Raw genomic sequence first — 17,124 nt, forward strand, 5'->3', positions numbered from 1 at the left:
AGGACAAGAAGTAATGAGCTTAAATTGCAGCAAGGATGGTTTAGGTTGAACATTAGGAAAAACTTCCTGTCAGAGTAGTTAAGTACTGGAATAAATTGCCTAAGGAGGTAGTGGAATCTTCATAATTGGAGATTTTTAAGAGCAGGTTAGATAAACACTTGTCAGGGATGATCTAGATAATGCTTGGTCCTGCCATAAGTGTAGAGGACTAGACTAGATCACCTCTCAAAGTTCCTTCCAGTCCTACGATTCTTATCTCATTCCATAGCAGGAGTATACTCTGTCTCTGAGAGAATGTGAGCGATGTCTTACCATTCGCATTGGTCCTGGCATAGAAATTTTAAAAACTCTTCACTCCTACCCCTCCCCCTCGTCCCCAAAATAAATTAACCTCAAACTTCTTTTTTGGGGGGAACAGCAGATATTTCTTTCTATTTCCTTGCTTTTCTGTACTTTAAGCAGCTTCTCTAGTCTTATTGAATCTACTTAGATGAAATTGGTTATGAAACCTTGAGAATTAGCTTCCTTGTATGGCTTTCAAGCTCCTCCCTGCTCCAGTTGGATTGGCAATACTTCTTTTCTTTCTATTTTAGACAAACCCGCGATTGGTTCCATTCACCAAGAAATTTAAGAATTTAAAAGCCTGGGTTTTTTTCAGTTCAAAAGCAGAAGAAGTTTAATTTTGATTGGAGGTGTGTGCCCGGTTGTGCCTGGAATTAAAAATAAGATTGAAAAGATTAAGTCATAGTTGACAATGTTTTCATTCACTCTTTTAGGTTTGTGGAAGACAAAACAACGTGGGATATATACAAACAGTTTTTATGGGGCCCAGCATTACTGATTAGTCCTGTATTGGATGAAGTAAGCGCTTCAATATTTTTGTTCTTTATGAAATAAACATTTAAAAGCAAATGTATATAAACATTGATTTAAGTTTTAATTCTTATAATAAGTATGTTTTCACATTCCAGAACGCTACAGAGGTGAAAGCTTATATACCCAATGCACGCTGGTATGATTATTACACGGTAAGCAACTTAGGAGTGGTCTCTGTACAATAGAGCTTTTTAAATAATTGGATCTCAGAAGTGCTTAGAGATGTTGTGGACCTTTAATTTCCACTGGCATCAGGGCTTCTCAAAATGCACTCAGTAGCTTGCATGGTCAGGCCCTAATATTATATTGCAGTTATTTTAAAAGATAAGAAACTCTGATTGAGCACTCACAACTAGGAAAGTGTCAAATAATTGTGACAGTCAGCTAGGACTGTTCAATATTATTTGACAATAATTGCCATTTTTAATAGAAGACTTTATTTGATGAATCTATGTTTTGTTTTGACGAGTTCTGCTGTCACCTTTTTAAAATGGAACTGCTGAGTATATGGGGATGCCAGTATACAGAAAGATGTTTTGGAGTGATTGTTTGGTTTCCCTTGGGTAACAATCATAATTTTATTTTGAGTTTCTTCATTTCTTTGCATAATTAACTAGCATGGATACAATGAGATGTGTGCATGTATGCACATTGCATGATAACAGCTAGCTCATGGACCTGGAATATGGACACAAAGTGTACCTCCTCTTTGTCCTGTGGCTCAGGTACCTCACCTCTGAAGTGTTGATATTTTGCAATTAAAGCATCTGAGATGTTAAAAACAAACAAACAAAACCACAGAAAGGAAAACCAACTTGTAGCCAAAGTAGACCACTTCATATGGTGTAGCAAATGAATTAAATCTTTACTTAAAACTATAGCACAGTTTGTTAACATTGCTTCACAGAGGGATTTGGAAATGGCCATATTTATAGTTTTCAATTAATGTTTCTGTGAGTTAATTGTTAAAATCATGTGTATTTGCATCACTACTTGACTTCTTAGGGAAAGGAAAGATGTATTGAACATTTGCGAGTAAAATTGCATTTAACACAATTTTCATGCCGCCCTACTCAAAAAAATCTTTCTTTTATAGGGAAAATATCTTGGAGTGAGGGGACAGTTCCAGAATTTGTCAGCACCTCTTGAGCATATCAATCTCCATATCCGGGGTGGTTACATCATCCCCTGGCAAGAACCTGGTCTTAATACCTATCTCAGGTAAGTGAAATAAATTGGTGTTCCCTTTAAAACAATTTTACAGTAATTTATGTAAAACAATGCCAATATTTTGCCCAATTTTGACAATTGTCTACATGGGAATTGGAACTGATCTGGTAATTTGTAACTTGGAAAGTTAGTGATGTTTATTTATTCAGCTTTTGAGACCTCAGTGAAATGGATGAGATTTTTATCCTCTATAGGACCAATTATTGGTGGTAATAATACAGAAAGAAAAATATATTTGTTTGTTTCTTTATTTTACAGTATGTTTTCCTCTTTAAAGGACACACATTGCACTCACCTGCTTCCAGCCATGTACATTCCACCGATGTTTAAGGAAGTTAAGCATGCAGAATAAAGGCTGCATGAGCTCCCAGTTTGTTTGTTTTTATTGTCTTCCGCCATAATTCTGAGCTGGGAAATAATGGCCATGATCCTGCTGTTTTTGAGTGAACAGTGCTGATATTAATGAGTAGTCCATTGGCTTTACTCACATGTATAAGGAGTACTCAGATGAACAGGGGTTGACAAAAATAATTTAAAAATTAAGAATCTTATTGCAACTTCTCTTTAAGTACGTGATGCCTGCTCAGTTTGATGATGTAATGGAAAATATCACTGATAATCATGTATATACGTGTAATGGAAAAGTATATTGACACCAAGAATCATATGCATATATCTGTGATTGTGTGTCAGGGAATTCAGAAGTCAACTTCCAATTATCACAATATGTACTGTTGTGACTCCAATGAAAGGAGGAAAATGAATGCGCTTTCTAGCTTCCTTTTTTTGTTTTTGTAGCCGACAAAACTTTATGGGACTTACTGTTGCTTTGGATGATAATGGGGTCGCTGAAGGTCAGCTTTTCTGGGATGATGGAAAAGGCATTGGTAAGTGTGATCACTTTTGGTATAATGATGGGCTCCTCTCCTGCAAGTGGGTGAAACAGGATCTGGACCATGCTGGTTTAAACAGTTAAAAGTTTTTAAACTAAGATGTTTGATGTATTAGGGGACATCTCCTCAAGAGTGTCTGAAGGTGGGAGTAGAGGTGGCTTTGTGCTCCCTTCTTCCATGGCTGTTGTAACATGTACCAGCTGGAACAGCCTCCAGGCTATTTTGCTGACCTGAAATGGTCAGAGAACACAGTGTGCTTCAGCCACACTCCTTTCTGTTCTTTGCATTATCCATTATCTAATGCATTATCTTTGCATTAACTATTCACGGATTGGGGTGCCCGGCCAGGAGTATGTTGCTTAGGTCTGGTATAAACATAGGGCTAGTTTGTACCCAGCCTTACACGGATACCTAAGGCAGGCCAAGTGCAAGTAGCCATCCACCCACCTCCCAATTATCTCCTGTGTTTGTACATTATTCTTACATAGTGGACCATGAGGTCATTTCATTTAATTTGAAATAATTAATTGCCAAAAATTCCAAAAGACACTTGTCATTATTTCCTTATTTAAAAATCTACAAAGAAGTTCCTTTTGAAAATGTGTGCAGAATTCTAGGTCTGTGAGCTGAGATACTGTAATTCAAACTTGGAACAAATTTGTACAGTAAGTGCATAACACTAATTAACTGTTATTTAGGGGAATATGAGAATAGTGGCAGGTGATATGTGATCATTTGATTGTAACGTTGAAACTGAAACAGCAAACCAAAATTTGGGAAAGGGATTGATTTCCTAAAAGTTTAGCTTCATTAATGTTGTTTTATCTTTTTTGGTAGTGGAATAGATTTCATTCTACGTATTGTTTTCTTCCATTATAGATACGTATGAAAATGGTAATTATTTCTTAGCAACATTTGCAGCAAACCAGGTATGTATTTATATATTTTTGTCATTTTTAAGTTTTTTCTACCTCCCAATGAAAATTTTTCAAGACTCAATAGCTGTATTTAAAATTATATTTACAATCATTCTTATTTTTCCTATTCAATTATTTCCCATTGTATCCATACTATTCATTGGAAAATTCCTGCATCGAAACGTAGGGCTGGAAGGAACCTTGAGAGTCCAGTCCAGTCCCTCGTGCTGAGGCAGAACCAAATATATGTAGAACATCCCTGACAGATGTTGGTTTAACCTGTTTTTAAAAACCTCCACAAATGGGGATTACACATCCTTGTTTGGAAGCCTATTCCAGTACTTATGTTAGAATTGTTTTCCTAATATCTGCCCTACATCAGCTTGCTGCAGATTAAGCCCATTACGTGTCGTACTTTTAGTGGGCATGGAGAACAATTGATTACTGTCCTCTTTATAACAGCCTTTAATATAGTTGAAAACTGTTATCAGATCCCTCCTCAGTTGTCTTTTCTCAAGACTAAACATGCCAAGTTTTTTTAACCTTTCCTCATAGGTCCACTTTTCTAATCCTTTTATCATTTTTGTTGCTCTTCTCTGGACTCCCTCCAATTTGTCCACATCTTAAACTATGGCACCCAGAAACCATACACATTAGGCCAGCTGAGGTCACATCAGTGCCAAGCAGAAAAGTACAATTACCTTCTGTGTTTTACATACGACACTCCTTTTAATATGCCCCAGACTGATTTAGGCTTTTTGCAACTGCATCATACTGTTCAACTTTTGATCCACTATTACGCCCAGATTGTTTTCAGCAGTACTACTGCCTAGCCAGTTATTCCCCATTTTAGATTTGTGTGATTCGTTTTCTTCCTTTCTTAATGTAGTACTTTGCACTTGTCTTCATTGAATTTCATCTTGTTGAATACAAAGCAATACTCCAATGTGTCAAGATCACTTTGAATCCTAATCCTGTCCCCAAACGTACTTTCAACCCTGACCAACTTGGTGTCATCCACAAATTTTATAAGCATACTCTCCACTACATTATCCAAGTTATTAATGAAAATGTTGAATGGGACTGCGCCCAAGACAGACCCCTGCAGGACTCCAGCAGATATATCCTCCCAGTTTGACAGCAAAATATTGATAACTACTCTTTGAATAAGGTCTTAACAAATTTTGCATCCACATTACAATGTTTCATCCAGACCACATTTTCCTAGCTTACTTACAAGACTACCATGAGTGAGTGTTTCAAAAGCCTTATTAAAATCAAGATGCATTACTTCTACTGCTTCCCTCCATCCACAAAGCCAGAAACCCTGTCAAAGAAGGAAATTAGATTGGTTTGGCATGATTTGTTCTTGACAGGTATTGAAGTTAGGCTAAGAGGTCTATAATTCTCCAAGTCCTTCTTGTTCCCTTTTTTAAAGATAGGCACTACATTTTTCCTTCTCCAGTCCTCTGGCACCTCACTTGTCCTCTGAGTTCTTGAAGATAATTTCTGAGGATTCCAAGATTGCTTCAGTTAGTTTCTTAAGCACCCTGTGATGAATTTTGTCGGGTCTTGGTGACTTGAATATTTCTAATTATCTTGTGATCTGTGCTGGGAAGTTTGGATTAGAACATTCAGAAAGAGCAGCTCAGTCCTGTTAGAACAAATATTTTATGTTCCCTTTGTACAAACATGATGAATCCCATGTGGGTTGGAATAAATGCTCCCTAGCCCCCCATCAGGTTTTTGCAGGAGTTCCCTTATGGGACTATGAGTGGTCCCAATGAGGAACTTGCACAGTAGCTCCTGTTCTTGAAGTTCAACAACTTGAGGATAAAGCTATCAGAGTCAGATAAAGGACAGGGAGAATTGCCAAGGATAATACCATGCCTGTATCCTGTCTTAAACTTGCTTGGGATAATGAAAAACAACAGTAATCAGGTGAATGTAACGTTTTTGCAAACTGCAGCAGAAGCAATGTTTTTGTTGTATGCCTGGAACAAAGAACTAAAAAGGTTGCCTCTCCTATAAGATATTTTTATCACCTGGACACAAAAGATGTTTACGTGCGATAAGCACCCTTCAAGTGAATAAAGCAAGACTGGAAGGCAACCTTGGTCCTTCCACTTTATTAAAGCATCTATTGAAAAAATATCCAGATAATAAGAAAAGAAGAATCAGAAGAGGATGGAATGGTGATGACTCTGATCGCTGAGATACTCAATTCCTTTTCAAATTCTGTCATTAGCCAAGAAAAAAAGGAGAATTAAGCATTAGGAATTAATTATGGGATTGTAAACGTATCTGTCAGCTTCTGTTTCTGCAGGTTACATAAGGGTTTGTGCTACAGAGTATTTGAGGACTAAATCAGAAATAAAGTTAGTAAATCCTACTTTATTAGCAATGTATTTGGCCCATGCTCCTTGGATTAAAATGCTGTACATTACTCTATTTGAAATATGGCATGTATTACTCTTTTGATATTATTGCATTTGATTTTTCTCCTGAATTTTTGTCAATTTTTTCAGAATATTTTTAATATCAAAGTGGTGCACAACAACTTTCTAACTAACTCAAATCCATTGAAATTTGGCTATGTGTACATCTGGGGAATAGGAAGCCAACCGATTACAAACGTTACTGTCACTTATGATGGGCAGACAGACATGATTACTAACTTCATCAGTTACCAAGGAAATCAGGTAGGTGAAAATTTAAAGGTTTTGGTTACCATAAAAATTCTAAAGTCTATTAATCTGAGTTATACTGAGTTAAACTGTTATAATAAACCTTTTCTTTTTAGTATATACATCTCTGGATAGTCTTAATTTATGCATCTTAATGTATGTTCCAATAATGTAAAGTGCTGGATATAAATCGAAGACATAAAAATAATCATTTTAGATTGAAACTGCATTGTTAAATCTCCCAGTTATGCCTAGGAAGTGCAGGGACTGTCTGTTTGCATTTTGCACACTCCTAAGCATAGCATCAAGACTTAAATAATAATTTAAATCTCAAAAAAATTGCATTAAAAGAATGTTAACAGAAATGCTGGAATTAAGGCTGACCCTGCAACCTTAATTTGGCCCCCTTGTTCATTTGCATTATGGTAGTCTTTAATTATAGAATCACATACTGGTTTTTTTTACAGGACCTCTGCCTCATTCACTGAATGGTTTGTTATTCAATATTTCTCTTTAATCCACACATTCAGTGTGTGCCCTGAGGAATATATAATGCACACCACCCAAACTCTGCACTGAATGCAATAATATTTATTTCCTCATGGCATTTCTAAGGTGCTCTCACCATGGTATCTCAATGCCCAGCATTACATAAAAAATTTGCAGCAGACAGGGATAGACTTCAATTCTTCAGGGAGGCAGTTGCAGTTGTGAGTGTCCAACATTTCTCCAAATCTGGCCCCAGGTATCTCATAGTGGACACCCAAAAATGGAGGAATACACGCTCAGTACATCACTCAAAATGTTTGTTTAGGTGATGACCAGAATCACACAGGAATTTGGTGGCAGAGGCAGGGGTGGAATTCAGTATCCAGGATGACATTCAGCTACCTGAACCATCTTTTCCTTCCTGAATACCTTCAAACTTCAGCATTTCTGCAACAAATGATGCAATGATCCTATAGACAACAACCTCATTCAGTATATAACCCTGATTAATTCCAATAGTACCATGTATCGTGTGCACTGAACGATGCCGAGTCCATGGAAAAAATATGTGATGATATCATTAAAGACTACACTATATCATAATGCATATTTACAAGTGGGCTGAATTAAGGCAGCCTTAATTCTGGCATTCCCTAACATTTTATTGCTGGACTTTGCAACTTTAAGGTTTTGGTGTAATATTATATAAAGAAGGTTAACATGGTTCTTTGGACATAATTTACTAATTTCAAGCAGACAAACCAATGGGAAAAATAGAAATTCCATTATGTGGTGCTATATGGCCTACAATTTGGATCATCAGCAGGACTTAGACCTTTTGATCAACAGCACAGACCTCTACCATTTGACCTAATGGGGTAGTTGTGGCAGCAATGGGCTGTGCCCTCTTTTGTCAACCAGTCACTAGAGGGGGTTGTAGCAAGAGGGCATGGCTCCCTCTGAGACAGACAGGGAGGGCACCCTTCCCACCCGCTGATGGGTTACCCCAGAACAGCCATGCCTGGCTTGCTGGAAGCAGAAGGGCGGGACAGGAAGTATAAAGGGAAAGCCCAACAGCTCAGTTGGGCTAGAGATGCTGGAGGAGAAGGACGTCTTCCCGCCACCGTGGGAGCTGGAGCCTGAGTGCTACAGCATCAAGACCAAGGAGGAGCCATTGGAGCTGCTTGCTGCTGGGACCCCGAGGAGTGCCATAGGTGCCTGCTGCCTGTGACACTGAGGAACTGCTGGGGCTGCTGCTAGCCATCTAGCACAGTGATCCCAATGATGATCCCAAAAGCCCGGTACCCTGTGATGAATTATTAAGTAGAAGCTCAGGGAAAGCAGACAGTTTGATTTGGGTTGTGGCCTGATACTTGGCCAGCATGTTTTGTACGGGACCCAGCTGACCCAGTGGCGGAAGGTTCCACTACTGTTAGGACCCAGGGTTGGGACGTGGTGGAGTTGGGCCTCCCTTCCTCCCACTCCTCAGGGGTGGCACCTACCCCACTGTAGGCCAGGAGGCCTGCTTACTCACCCCAACCCTGCTGGAGGACCTGAGACCATAGATTGCTTATTTGCCCTGCCCCACCGGAGGGCCTGAGACCATAGACTGCCTTGTGCTCTGCCCCTGGGCTGAGGGTCCTGAGCCCATAGACTGCTTGCCAGCTCTGCCCCCACCCCACCCCCGTCACCTGAGGGCCAGGGGTGATAGATTGCTTCTTGTCCTGCCCTGCCTAAGAGCTAAGTCCCCAAGACAGCGAATTCCCCGTTTTTGAGCCTCTCTCTTTTGGTGCAACAGTGAGCGGGCATGGCCTCCCCTCCTCCCACTCATACGGACAGAGAGAGGTGGCCCCAACCTCTTAGATGTAGTGGAAAATGTGGGTAACGCCTGACCCCCTGGGAAAGAGGGGGATTGCAATGATTTTGGCCTGCCACCAGACGAATGCCACCAGGACCCTGGGACAGCTGGTGAAATGGTGGACCAAGAGCCAACAGCAGCAACAAGCAGCCCAGCTCCAGCAGTAACAGCTGATTCGGAAGCTGGGGGCCCATCTGTATGAACAGTAGGGGCAGTATCACTGGCAGTTCTCCGTGTTGCGGTCCCATGGCCACGCTCGTGATCCAGGAGGACCCAGCCGAGGCAGGACCCTGCTTTGTGAGCACCCAGTTTGGATGGCCTCAGTGTCAGAATCAAATTTGGGATTGCTCTTTCTGCCATATGTATCTCAGAGAGACTTGCGCCCGCCGACACACACTGCCCCAGTCACGATCCCTGTGGACCTTGATAGGAGATAAGTCCACACTCTGGTGGACTCCGGGTGTGGGAAAGTGTTAATATGTCAGTGACTTGCCCCGGCGAGGGATCAGACCCTGGGCCAGGTCCACCTACGCTGTATCCATGGGGATGTGAAGGCATACCCTATAGCCCAAGTGTCAATAACCATGGATGGCGTCACCCAACTAGTGACCATTGGGGTTGCCTCGAAGTTGCTATACCCCATTATCCTAGGCTGAGACTGGCCAGGATTTCCCCAAGTCCTGCAGAACGTGGGTATCTGGGGCCCATTGGCCCAGGTAGCTCTCGAAGGGGACCCAGTCAGTCGCCCGGATGGGCAACAAGAGAAGACTGATTTAGACGACTCACCAACTGCACCTTGCGAGCACAGTGGCCCTGAATGGAACGCACCACCCCTGCCTGATGAAGAGGCAGCCCCCCACCTTCCCCAGACCTGGGAGGGAGACTTCAGTCAGGACCAAAGAAAAGACCGCACTCTCAGCTGTGCCTACGAACAAATAGCATCCATTGACGGCACCGTGACGGACCCGTGGTGGGCCATGTCTTGGCCCCCGTTTGAATTAAAATAGGATTGGCTGTATCACGTCAACTGGGACACTTGAACCCATGAGCCCTGAAGCCAGCTGGTTGTGCCCCAATGTCATTGGCGGGCCATGTTGAAACTGGACCATGACATCCTTGCCGCAAGCCACCTGGATCAATAAAAGACCCTATCTCAGGATTTGATACACTTAAAGGATTATTGTGCCTCCTGCCTGGAGTGCCAGTTGGCAGCAGCCCCAGGAAGAGCCCCTCTGGTCCCTTGGACGCCCTTCAAGAGAGAAGCAATGGAGCTAGTGGGACCACTCGAGAGAAGTGCAGTGGGCTTCCGGTACATCCTGGTGGTAGTGGACTACATACATTACTCAGCTCCCCAAGGCAGTTCCCCTACGGAATGCCACCACCCAGAATATTGCTGCAGAGCTCCTAAAGATCTTAGCCCAGATGGGTTTGCCCTGGAAGATTTTGACAGACCAGGGAACAAACTTCACCTCCCGACTTCTCTGTGAAGTGTGCAGTCTCCTGAGGGTTAAGAAATTACGGACATTGGTTTGTCACCCACAGATGGATGGCTTGGTTGAATGCTTTAACCAAACACTAAGGGAGATGCTGCAAAAGTTTCCCTCAAAGGAATTGTGCCACGGTGACCAGCAGATACCCACCTTGTTGCTCACTATCCCAGAGGTACCCCGGCTACCATCAAGTTCTCCCTGTTTGAAATTTTTTATGAATACAAATCTCACGGACTACTTGATTTAATGCACAAGATATGGGAGCAGACCCCATCCCAGGCCCAGGGATTCCTCCAGTATGTAATAGTTACAAGAGCGTCTGGCCCAGGTGGGGGATCCAGCAAGGGAAAGCCTCCAGGCCACCCATCCCTAGACCTCTACCCACCCCCTGGTGGGCAGAACCAGGGCAGCCACGCCCACTCTGCCAAAAGCAGAAGGCAGCTCAGTTGGACTAGAGCTGCCAAAAGCAGAAGGATGTCTCTCTGCCATCCCTGGAGCTGGAGCCCGGGCGCTACAGCATCAAGACTGAGGAGGAGCTGCTGGAGCTGCCTGCCACCTGGGACACCGAGGAACTGTCGGGGCTGCCACAAGCCCTCTACCCTGAGGAGACCATCATAGGGTACTGGACTTACAGTACCCTATGATGAAGTGCTAGGTAGTAGCCCAGGGAAAGCAGACTATTGTCTGATTGTGTAGTGACCTGATACTTGGTCAGTGTGCTCCGGATGGGATCCCGCTGACTAAGCCACTATCAGGGCCCTGAGCTGGGGCGTGGTGGAGTTGGGCGGGCCTGTGTCCCCCTGCATCTCCTCCCCAGGAGGGGCAGCTACCCCAGTGTAGGCGAGGAGGCGTGCTTGCTCAACCCTGCCTTGCCTGAGGTCCTGGGTCCATAGAATGCTTAGTTGCCCTGCCCTGCCTGAGAACCTGGAGCTATAGACTGCCTCGTGCTCTGCCCCTGGCCTGAGTATCCAGAGCCCATAGATTGTTTGCCAGCCCTGTCCCCTTCCTGAGGGCCAGGGGCGATATAGTGCCACTTGGCAATAGACTGCTTTTTGTTCTGCCCTGCCCGAAAACTAGGGCCCCCATATAGTTAAATTCCTATTTTCGGACCTGTCTCTTTAGATGCAAGAGGGCATGGCCGCCCCCCCCAGACGGACGGGGTGGTGATGGTCCCGACCTCCTATAGGGGGATGATACATATGCTTTGCCAGTTGATTTCACAGCTATTTGCTGATAGCAAAGAAATGTGGATACTCAAGAATCCTGGGTTCAGTTCCAGGTTCTGTAGGGATGTGTGTCATAGTGGTTATAAAGTCTTCTGCCTCTATGCCCATAGTCTCTCTCTCTCTCTCTCTCTGCTTCTGTTCACCCCAACTCTGGACTCTATCTCCCTATCCTCCTGTCAACTCCCAGTGCTGGTTCCTGACTGCCTCCATCCCCTCTGTGTCTGTCCACTGTTTCTGCCTCTCTCCTCACTGCTCCGGTCTGTGTCCCCTCCTTTTTGGCTCCTTCCGCTCGGCTCCTTATCCATTCCCCCTTCAGCTCCTGCAGAGGCTCAGATATTAACACACACATTCAGGGTTGGTAGGTGCCCCTTATTTGGATTTGTGTACAAACCACTTCTATTTGTTTTTCCTTAAAAAACCCAACTTTCCTTATATTAAGATATTAATAAAAAAAGAAAATGAATTCCATGCATTCTAGATATGAACCCATAGTTTAATTTGTTTGTCTAGCATTCACCAACCCAGTTTTTATGCAGTGGCTGTTAGGTAGCATGTTTTGTTGTTTATTTATACCAGGCTGCACTTACTTCCTCTACAAGTTTTCATTTGATTCCTTTAATCTAATACCTCTCACAACTGAGCTAAGCTCTTTCAGCTCCTTCTTTTCTCATTTTCACTGACAGCCTTTGCCACCTTCTGTTTATCCTGTGCTGCTATCAGTCTTGATAAAATGCTTTTAAGGGTTCTACCCCTTCCATCTCTTGAACTACCTTTAGAAAACAAAATATTTTCATGCCACAGCTATACATTGCAATTTAAAAAGGATCTAATCTTTCCTGCTCTCTACTTTTTTTTTTTGGTTATAACTAGAGACATTTTCAAATGAAAATTGAGATATTCCATCCTTTAGGGATAACCTAATCTCTCTCTCTTCCCATATAACATTTCAAGCAATGAATAAAGTTCTCCTGACTTTGAAAACTTACCCACAGCGCAGAGGCTGTTTCCAACAGTTTTAATTAAAGCTAAACAGTTATTTAGGTTACAGTGTCCTATCTTCAACTTGAATAGAATCATTTCTTTTCTTGTATTTAAACTTTGATCATCTACCTACCTTTGAACTTGGATGACTATCCTTTCCTTGTCCCATATCTGCTATCACTCTTGCATAACTTTAACCTTATAAGACACAATAGAATTCCAGGTGGGATATCCTTTTTCAAACAGGGGTGTTTTTACTTGCTGTGTTTGCTCTTTTGTTATTAAATATAGCCACTGATACAGGAGCCTGGAATACAGTGGTGCACTAAATATATAAATTTTCAAATTAAAATACCTTAAGGAGAAAGAGAGAGAACTTCTGAACCTAACTCTGATCTTCCAAGCTGCTTATCACTTAAAATGAGAAGTCATTTAGACTGCTATTGCATACTTGGTTTTCTAGCTAAAATTGAGTATTATTCCATAACTAATACTGTTTGCAATGTTGCTGAAGCCGTGTTGGTCCCAGGCTATTAGAGAGAAAAGGTGAGTGGTGAAAAAGACAACTTTTTGAGCAACAAAGAGCTCTTCAGGTCAAGAGAAGAGCTCCGTATAGCTTGAAAGCTTATCTGTTTCACCAATAAAAGATATTACTTCACTCACCTTAAACTAATACTGACAGTTTAAAGGGAAATATGTTTAAATTATTAGTTATCCTGTGTAATTTTGAAGTATGTAAACTCTAAAACAAAAAATGCTTTTGAAAACTTAGCCTTTTTGGTTCATTTGAAATCTGTATCCTTTCCTAGACTCTTCCATTATCATGATTTTTTACACACCATATAATACTCAGACATATATTTTAGGCCAAGGTCCTGCAATGAACTCCACCTGGGTGATAACCTCTGAGTGAAATACATGCCAGTGACCAAGAACTGGTTCCACAAAGGGGACTGAGACTCAATGTTGCAATGCCTGACATTTAGGCAGCCTAGTGGAATCCATAGCCCCGAGTTAGGTACCTATGCGTCTTACACAATGCAGAGGTAGGCACTGAAGAATGGGACCTACAAAAGCCAGCAAACTGTGTGGAAAGCCACCTAAGCTAGGCAGTAGGAAATGCTGAGGAGAAGGGTGAACATTTAGCCTCCCTCTCCCCTCAGGAAGGGACCTAGCTGCTTACCTCCAGGAGGAAGGTGCCACCCTCTGCCTAGGATTCTCAGCTGTGAACTCTCTCCTGGAATTAGCTGCCTAAGCCATTTCTCACCAAAATGGAGGAGGAAGTAGTGGTGCCCCCTCCCGTATGTTTAGCCAGTGATTAGGGCACTCACCTAGGATGAGGGAGACTCCAGTTCAATTCCATTCTCTGCTAGAGCAAGGAATTGAATTTTGGGTCTCCCCCCCCGCCAGTTGAATGCCCCAACCACTGGTCTATGGGATATTCTAGGGTGGGTTTCTCCCGATCTCTCCTGCTGAAGTTGTTCCACTGTGTATAATAGAGTCTCTGGGCTAGAGAAAGTGTGAGAATGACTAGGGCACTCATGTGAGATGTGGGAGACCAAGGTGCAAGTGAACCAGGCAGAGAAATGCCTAGGTTAAGAATCCTGCTGGGACTTAGATGTGAGCTGGAAGCCAGGTACCTAGGCTGTGCATATGCTCACTGGTAGATTTTTAAATACTTAAGAGACTTTACTAATGGAAATGTAGGCACTGAAGGGAGCTTACCAATGGAAATTTAGGTGCATAGGGACTTCAGGCAACTACAGACTTAAGTGGCAGCTGAGTGGGTGTTTTGAAGATCTAAAATTTAGATTTTGTTGCCTAAAGTGGCAGTTTGATCACCTAAATCCCTTTATGGATCTAGCCCGAAATCCCTAAGAATGATTGAACATAAGAATGGCCATAGTGGATCAGACCAATGGTCTATCTAGCCCTGTATCCTGTTTTCCGGTGCTTCAGAGGAATGAACAGAACAGGTAATCATCAAGTGATGCATCTCGTTGGCCATTCCCAGCCTCTGGCAATCAGCAATCCCTGCCTATACTGGCTAATAGCCATTGATGGACCTATCCTCCATGAACTTATCTAGTTCTTTTTTTGAACCCCATTATAGTCTTGGTCTTCAGAACAACCTCGGGCAAGGAGATCCACAGGTTGATTGTGTATTGTGTGAAGAAATACTTCCTTTTTAAACCTGTTGCCTCTTAATTTCATTTGTTGACCCCTAGTTTTTGTGTTATGAGGAGGAGTAAATAACAGTGACGTGGAGAAAGTAAATGTTTTAGACTTCTATCATATCCCATCTTAATGTCTCTTTTCCAAGCTGAAAAATCCCAGTCTTCTTATTAATCTCTCCTCATATGGAAGCTTTTCTAATCATTTTAGTTGCCCTTTTCTGTACCTTTTCCAATTCCCTCCACTTTGACTTGTTATTATATATTCATACCTATTTTCTTTCTTTGGCCTCTTCTCTACTTTCAGGTGCTACAAGTTAATTTTACTGAGAAAATATTCAGCATTGAAAAATTTACACAACTTAAATGGACAACAAGCAATTAACCATCTGTGGACAAGAGACAGTTTTAAAAGCATATCCAGAGGCATATTTTCATCAACTGCTGTATTTGTTCAGCTATCCTAGTAAAGAAGAAAAAAAGAGGTCCTATTGTGGATAATACTGCACTAATGCCTGTGCCCCTTAATTAGTAGGTATGTTTGCTTAGCTTGTATACATGGGTAGGAGCTGTTTTTTGAACATTCACATAATATTGATGGAAATGTGTGTTGTTAAAATTTGTCTGAGATCTTTTGCTGAGTAATAAAGAGAGCTTAATTTTTACAGGTTATTTAGGTGGAGTGAAAGAGCCAGTGCAATTTAATGTAATAGACACTATGAAAATGTTCTTTCCATTGCCATTTTAAAATTTCTGTATGCACTGTGTTTTATACAATAAGCTATAGCTTTATAGTAATTTATCTTACTGTGTGCAAAAGAACTGAAGTCATGAAGTTACCGTGCATTGAAAATAAAAACGTACAAATCTCTAAATAATTTTGATTTATTTTGGATATAACTTCAATTATTAGTTGAATTGGGCTCAAACCAGAATGTGCAATCTAAACATCCCATGGAGAGGGATCTAATCAGAACCCAGATCCAGAGCCCATGTTATACTCTGCAGATAGATGCATTTAGTGTGGATCCATTCAACCAAGCAGAGATCTATTGACTCGGCTTGGTCTGACATTGCTGCATCTATTTGCAGGACCTAACATACATCCTCTCTCTATAATGGGCTGAACCAATTTTGGATATCAGGTCCATCTTTAATATTGCAAATATTCAGTTAAATGGGTTATTGCTTTTTCTGTTGCGGTGTCCCCTTTAGTTAAAGCATTGCTTTGATTTGTGCAGGCAAGCCAAGCACCTTTCCCTGATTAATAACTTGGTTCAGACAAACCCCACATCAAAGCTCTTTCTATCACTGGTGTTGAACATTTTGAAATACCAGAAGAACAGTTCTCATGGTGTTTCTGGTAAGAAAACACCAGGGAGGAGACATGTAAAGAGAAGTGCATGAAACACTCTTTAATATAAAACAAACAAAAAAACCTGAGTCTGTAGCCATTAAAGAAAAATCTCAGAAATGAGCACCGAGTGTAATTGATGCAGGAATATCTGTGGCATTCATCACTGAAAAAAATGGTGAGCTTTTACACTGAAATGGTTATATCATGTTAGCTGTCCTGCTGTAAAATCCTAGTGGAGACAATACACTGTAGTTTTTAACTTGATTCAGTGAGTCAGCAGAGAGCATGGAATCATAGTTCTGAAAGGTGGGAACTGCTATATTCAGCTCAGCCCCTTGCTGATCACTTTAAACTGTTTCGTTCCTCACATAAAAATGGAGGGTTACAGAGCTGCACGGCTGACTGAGAGTGACATCTCATTTTGAATGACATTTGGCTGAGCTCCATTGCTGCTTTATTTCCCTCAGCTCAAGAAGAGCAAGCCAAAGGAACTTAACACAGCCCGTGGGCATGTTCAAACAGCATCACTAGGAGTCAAAGTCAAGGAGCCTAGAGAGCATTTTGGGTGGAGCTTGCTTTGGGCAGAGCTTGGAAGAATGCTGCCATCTTTTTTCCCACCTTCTTTTCTCCTCCCCCTCCCCCCAGTGAGGAGTCAAGAAGGAAGGAGGATGAAGTGTGTTTATGGTAGAGGTGCAGGGGACTTGAGAGAGAGAAGAGCACCTTTTATAAGATTTCATCAGAGACATAAACATTAAAGAGCAACAGATAATCATTGAATGATTATTAATAAAGACATTTCACAAAAAGATGGTTGAAAGCAGAGGGAGTGCACTGTCTAACGTGGCTAAGTTCACAACAGGGACTTAATCTTTGCAATGTGTAGCTTTTAGGAGCATTGCCAGCTAGTGGAATTCATAACTCTGAGTTAGCTGTGCAGGTTCTCTAT

At 41.9% G+C, this 17,124-nt stretch overlaps 1 protein-coding gene across 1 annotated transcript in view; it reads left to right on the top strand.

Annotated features, from left to right (window-relative positions):
• The window catches only part of SI (sucrase-isomaltase), a 114,023-nt gene extending 98,333 nt beyond the window's left edge, over positions 1-15,690 (top strand). Inside the window, exons 42-48 of the mRNA XM_067536648.1 lie at positions 777-861; positions 972-1,028; positions 1,973-2,097; positions 2,905-2,993; positions 3,879-3,928; positions 6,445-6,618; positions 15,129-15,690. Of these exons, the coding sequence (XP_067392749.1) occupies positions 777-861; positions 972-1,028; positions 1,973-2,097; positions 2,905-2,993; positions 3,879-3,928; positions 6,445-6,618; positions 15,129-15,206 (658 nt within the window). The 3' untranslated portion in view covers positions 15,207-15,690. The remainder of the gene's footprint in view (positions 1-776; positions 862-971; positions 1,029-1,972; positions 2,098-2,904; positions 2,994-3,878; positions 3,929-6,444; positions 6,619-15,128) is intronic.
• Positions 15,691-17,124: the final 1,434 nt, after the last annotated feature.

This window comes from Emydura macquarii, unplaced genomic scaffold, assembly GCF_026122565.2.
Source record: "Emydura macquarii macquarii isolate MOO-44397 ecotype Brisbane River unplaced genomic scaffold, CSIRO-AGI_Emac_v2 contig_3603, whole genome shotgun sequence".
Lineage (NCBI taxonomy): Eukaryota > Metazoa > Chordata > Testudines > Chelidae > Emydura > Emydura macquarii.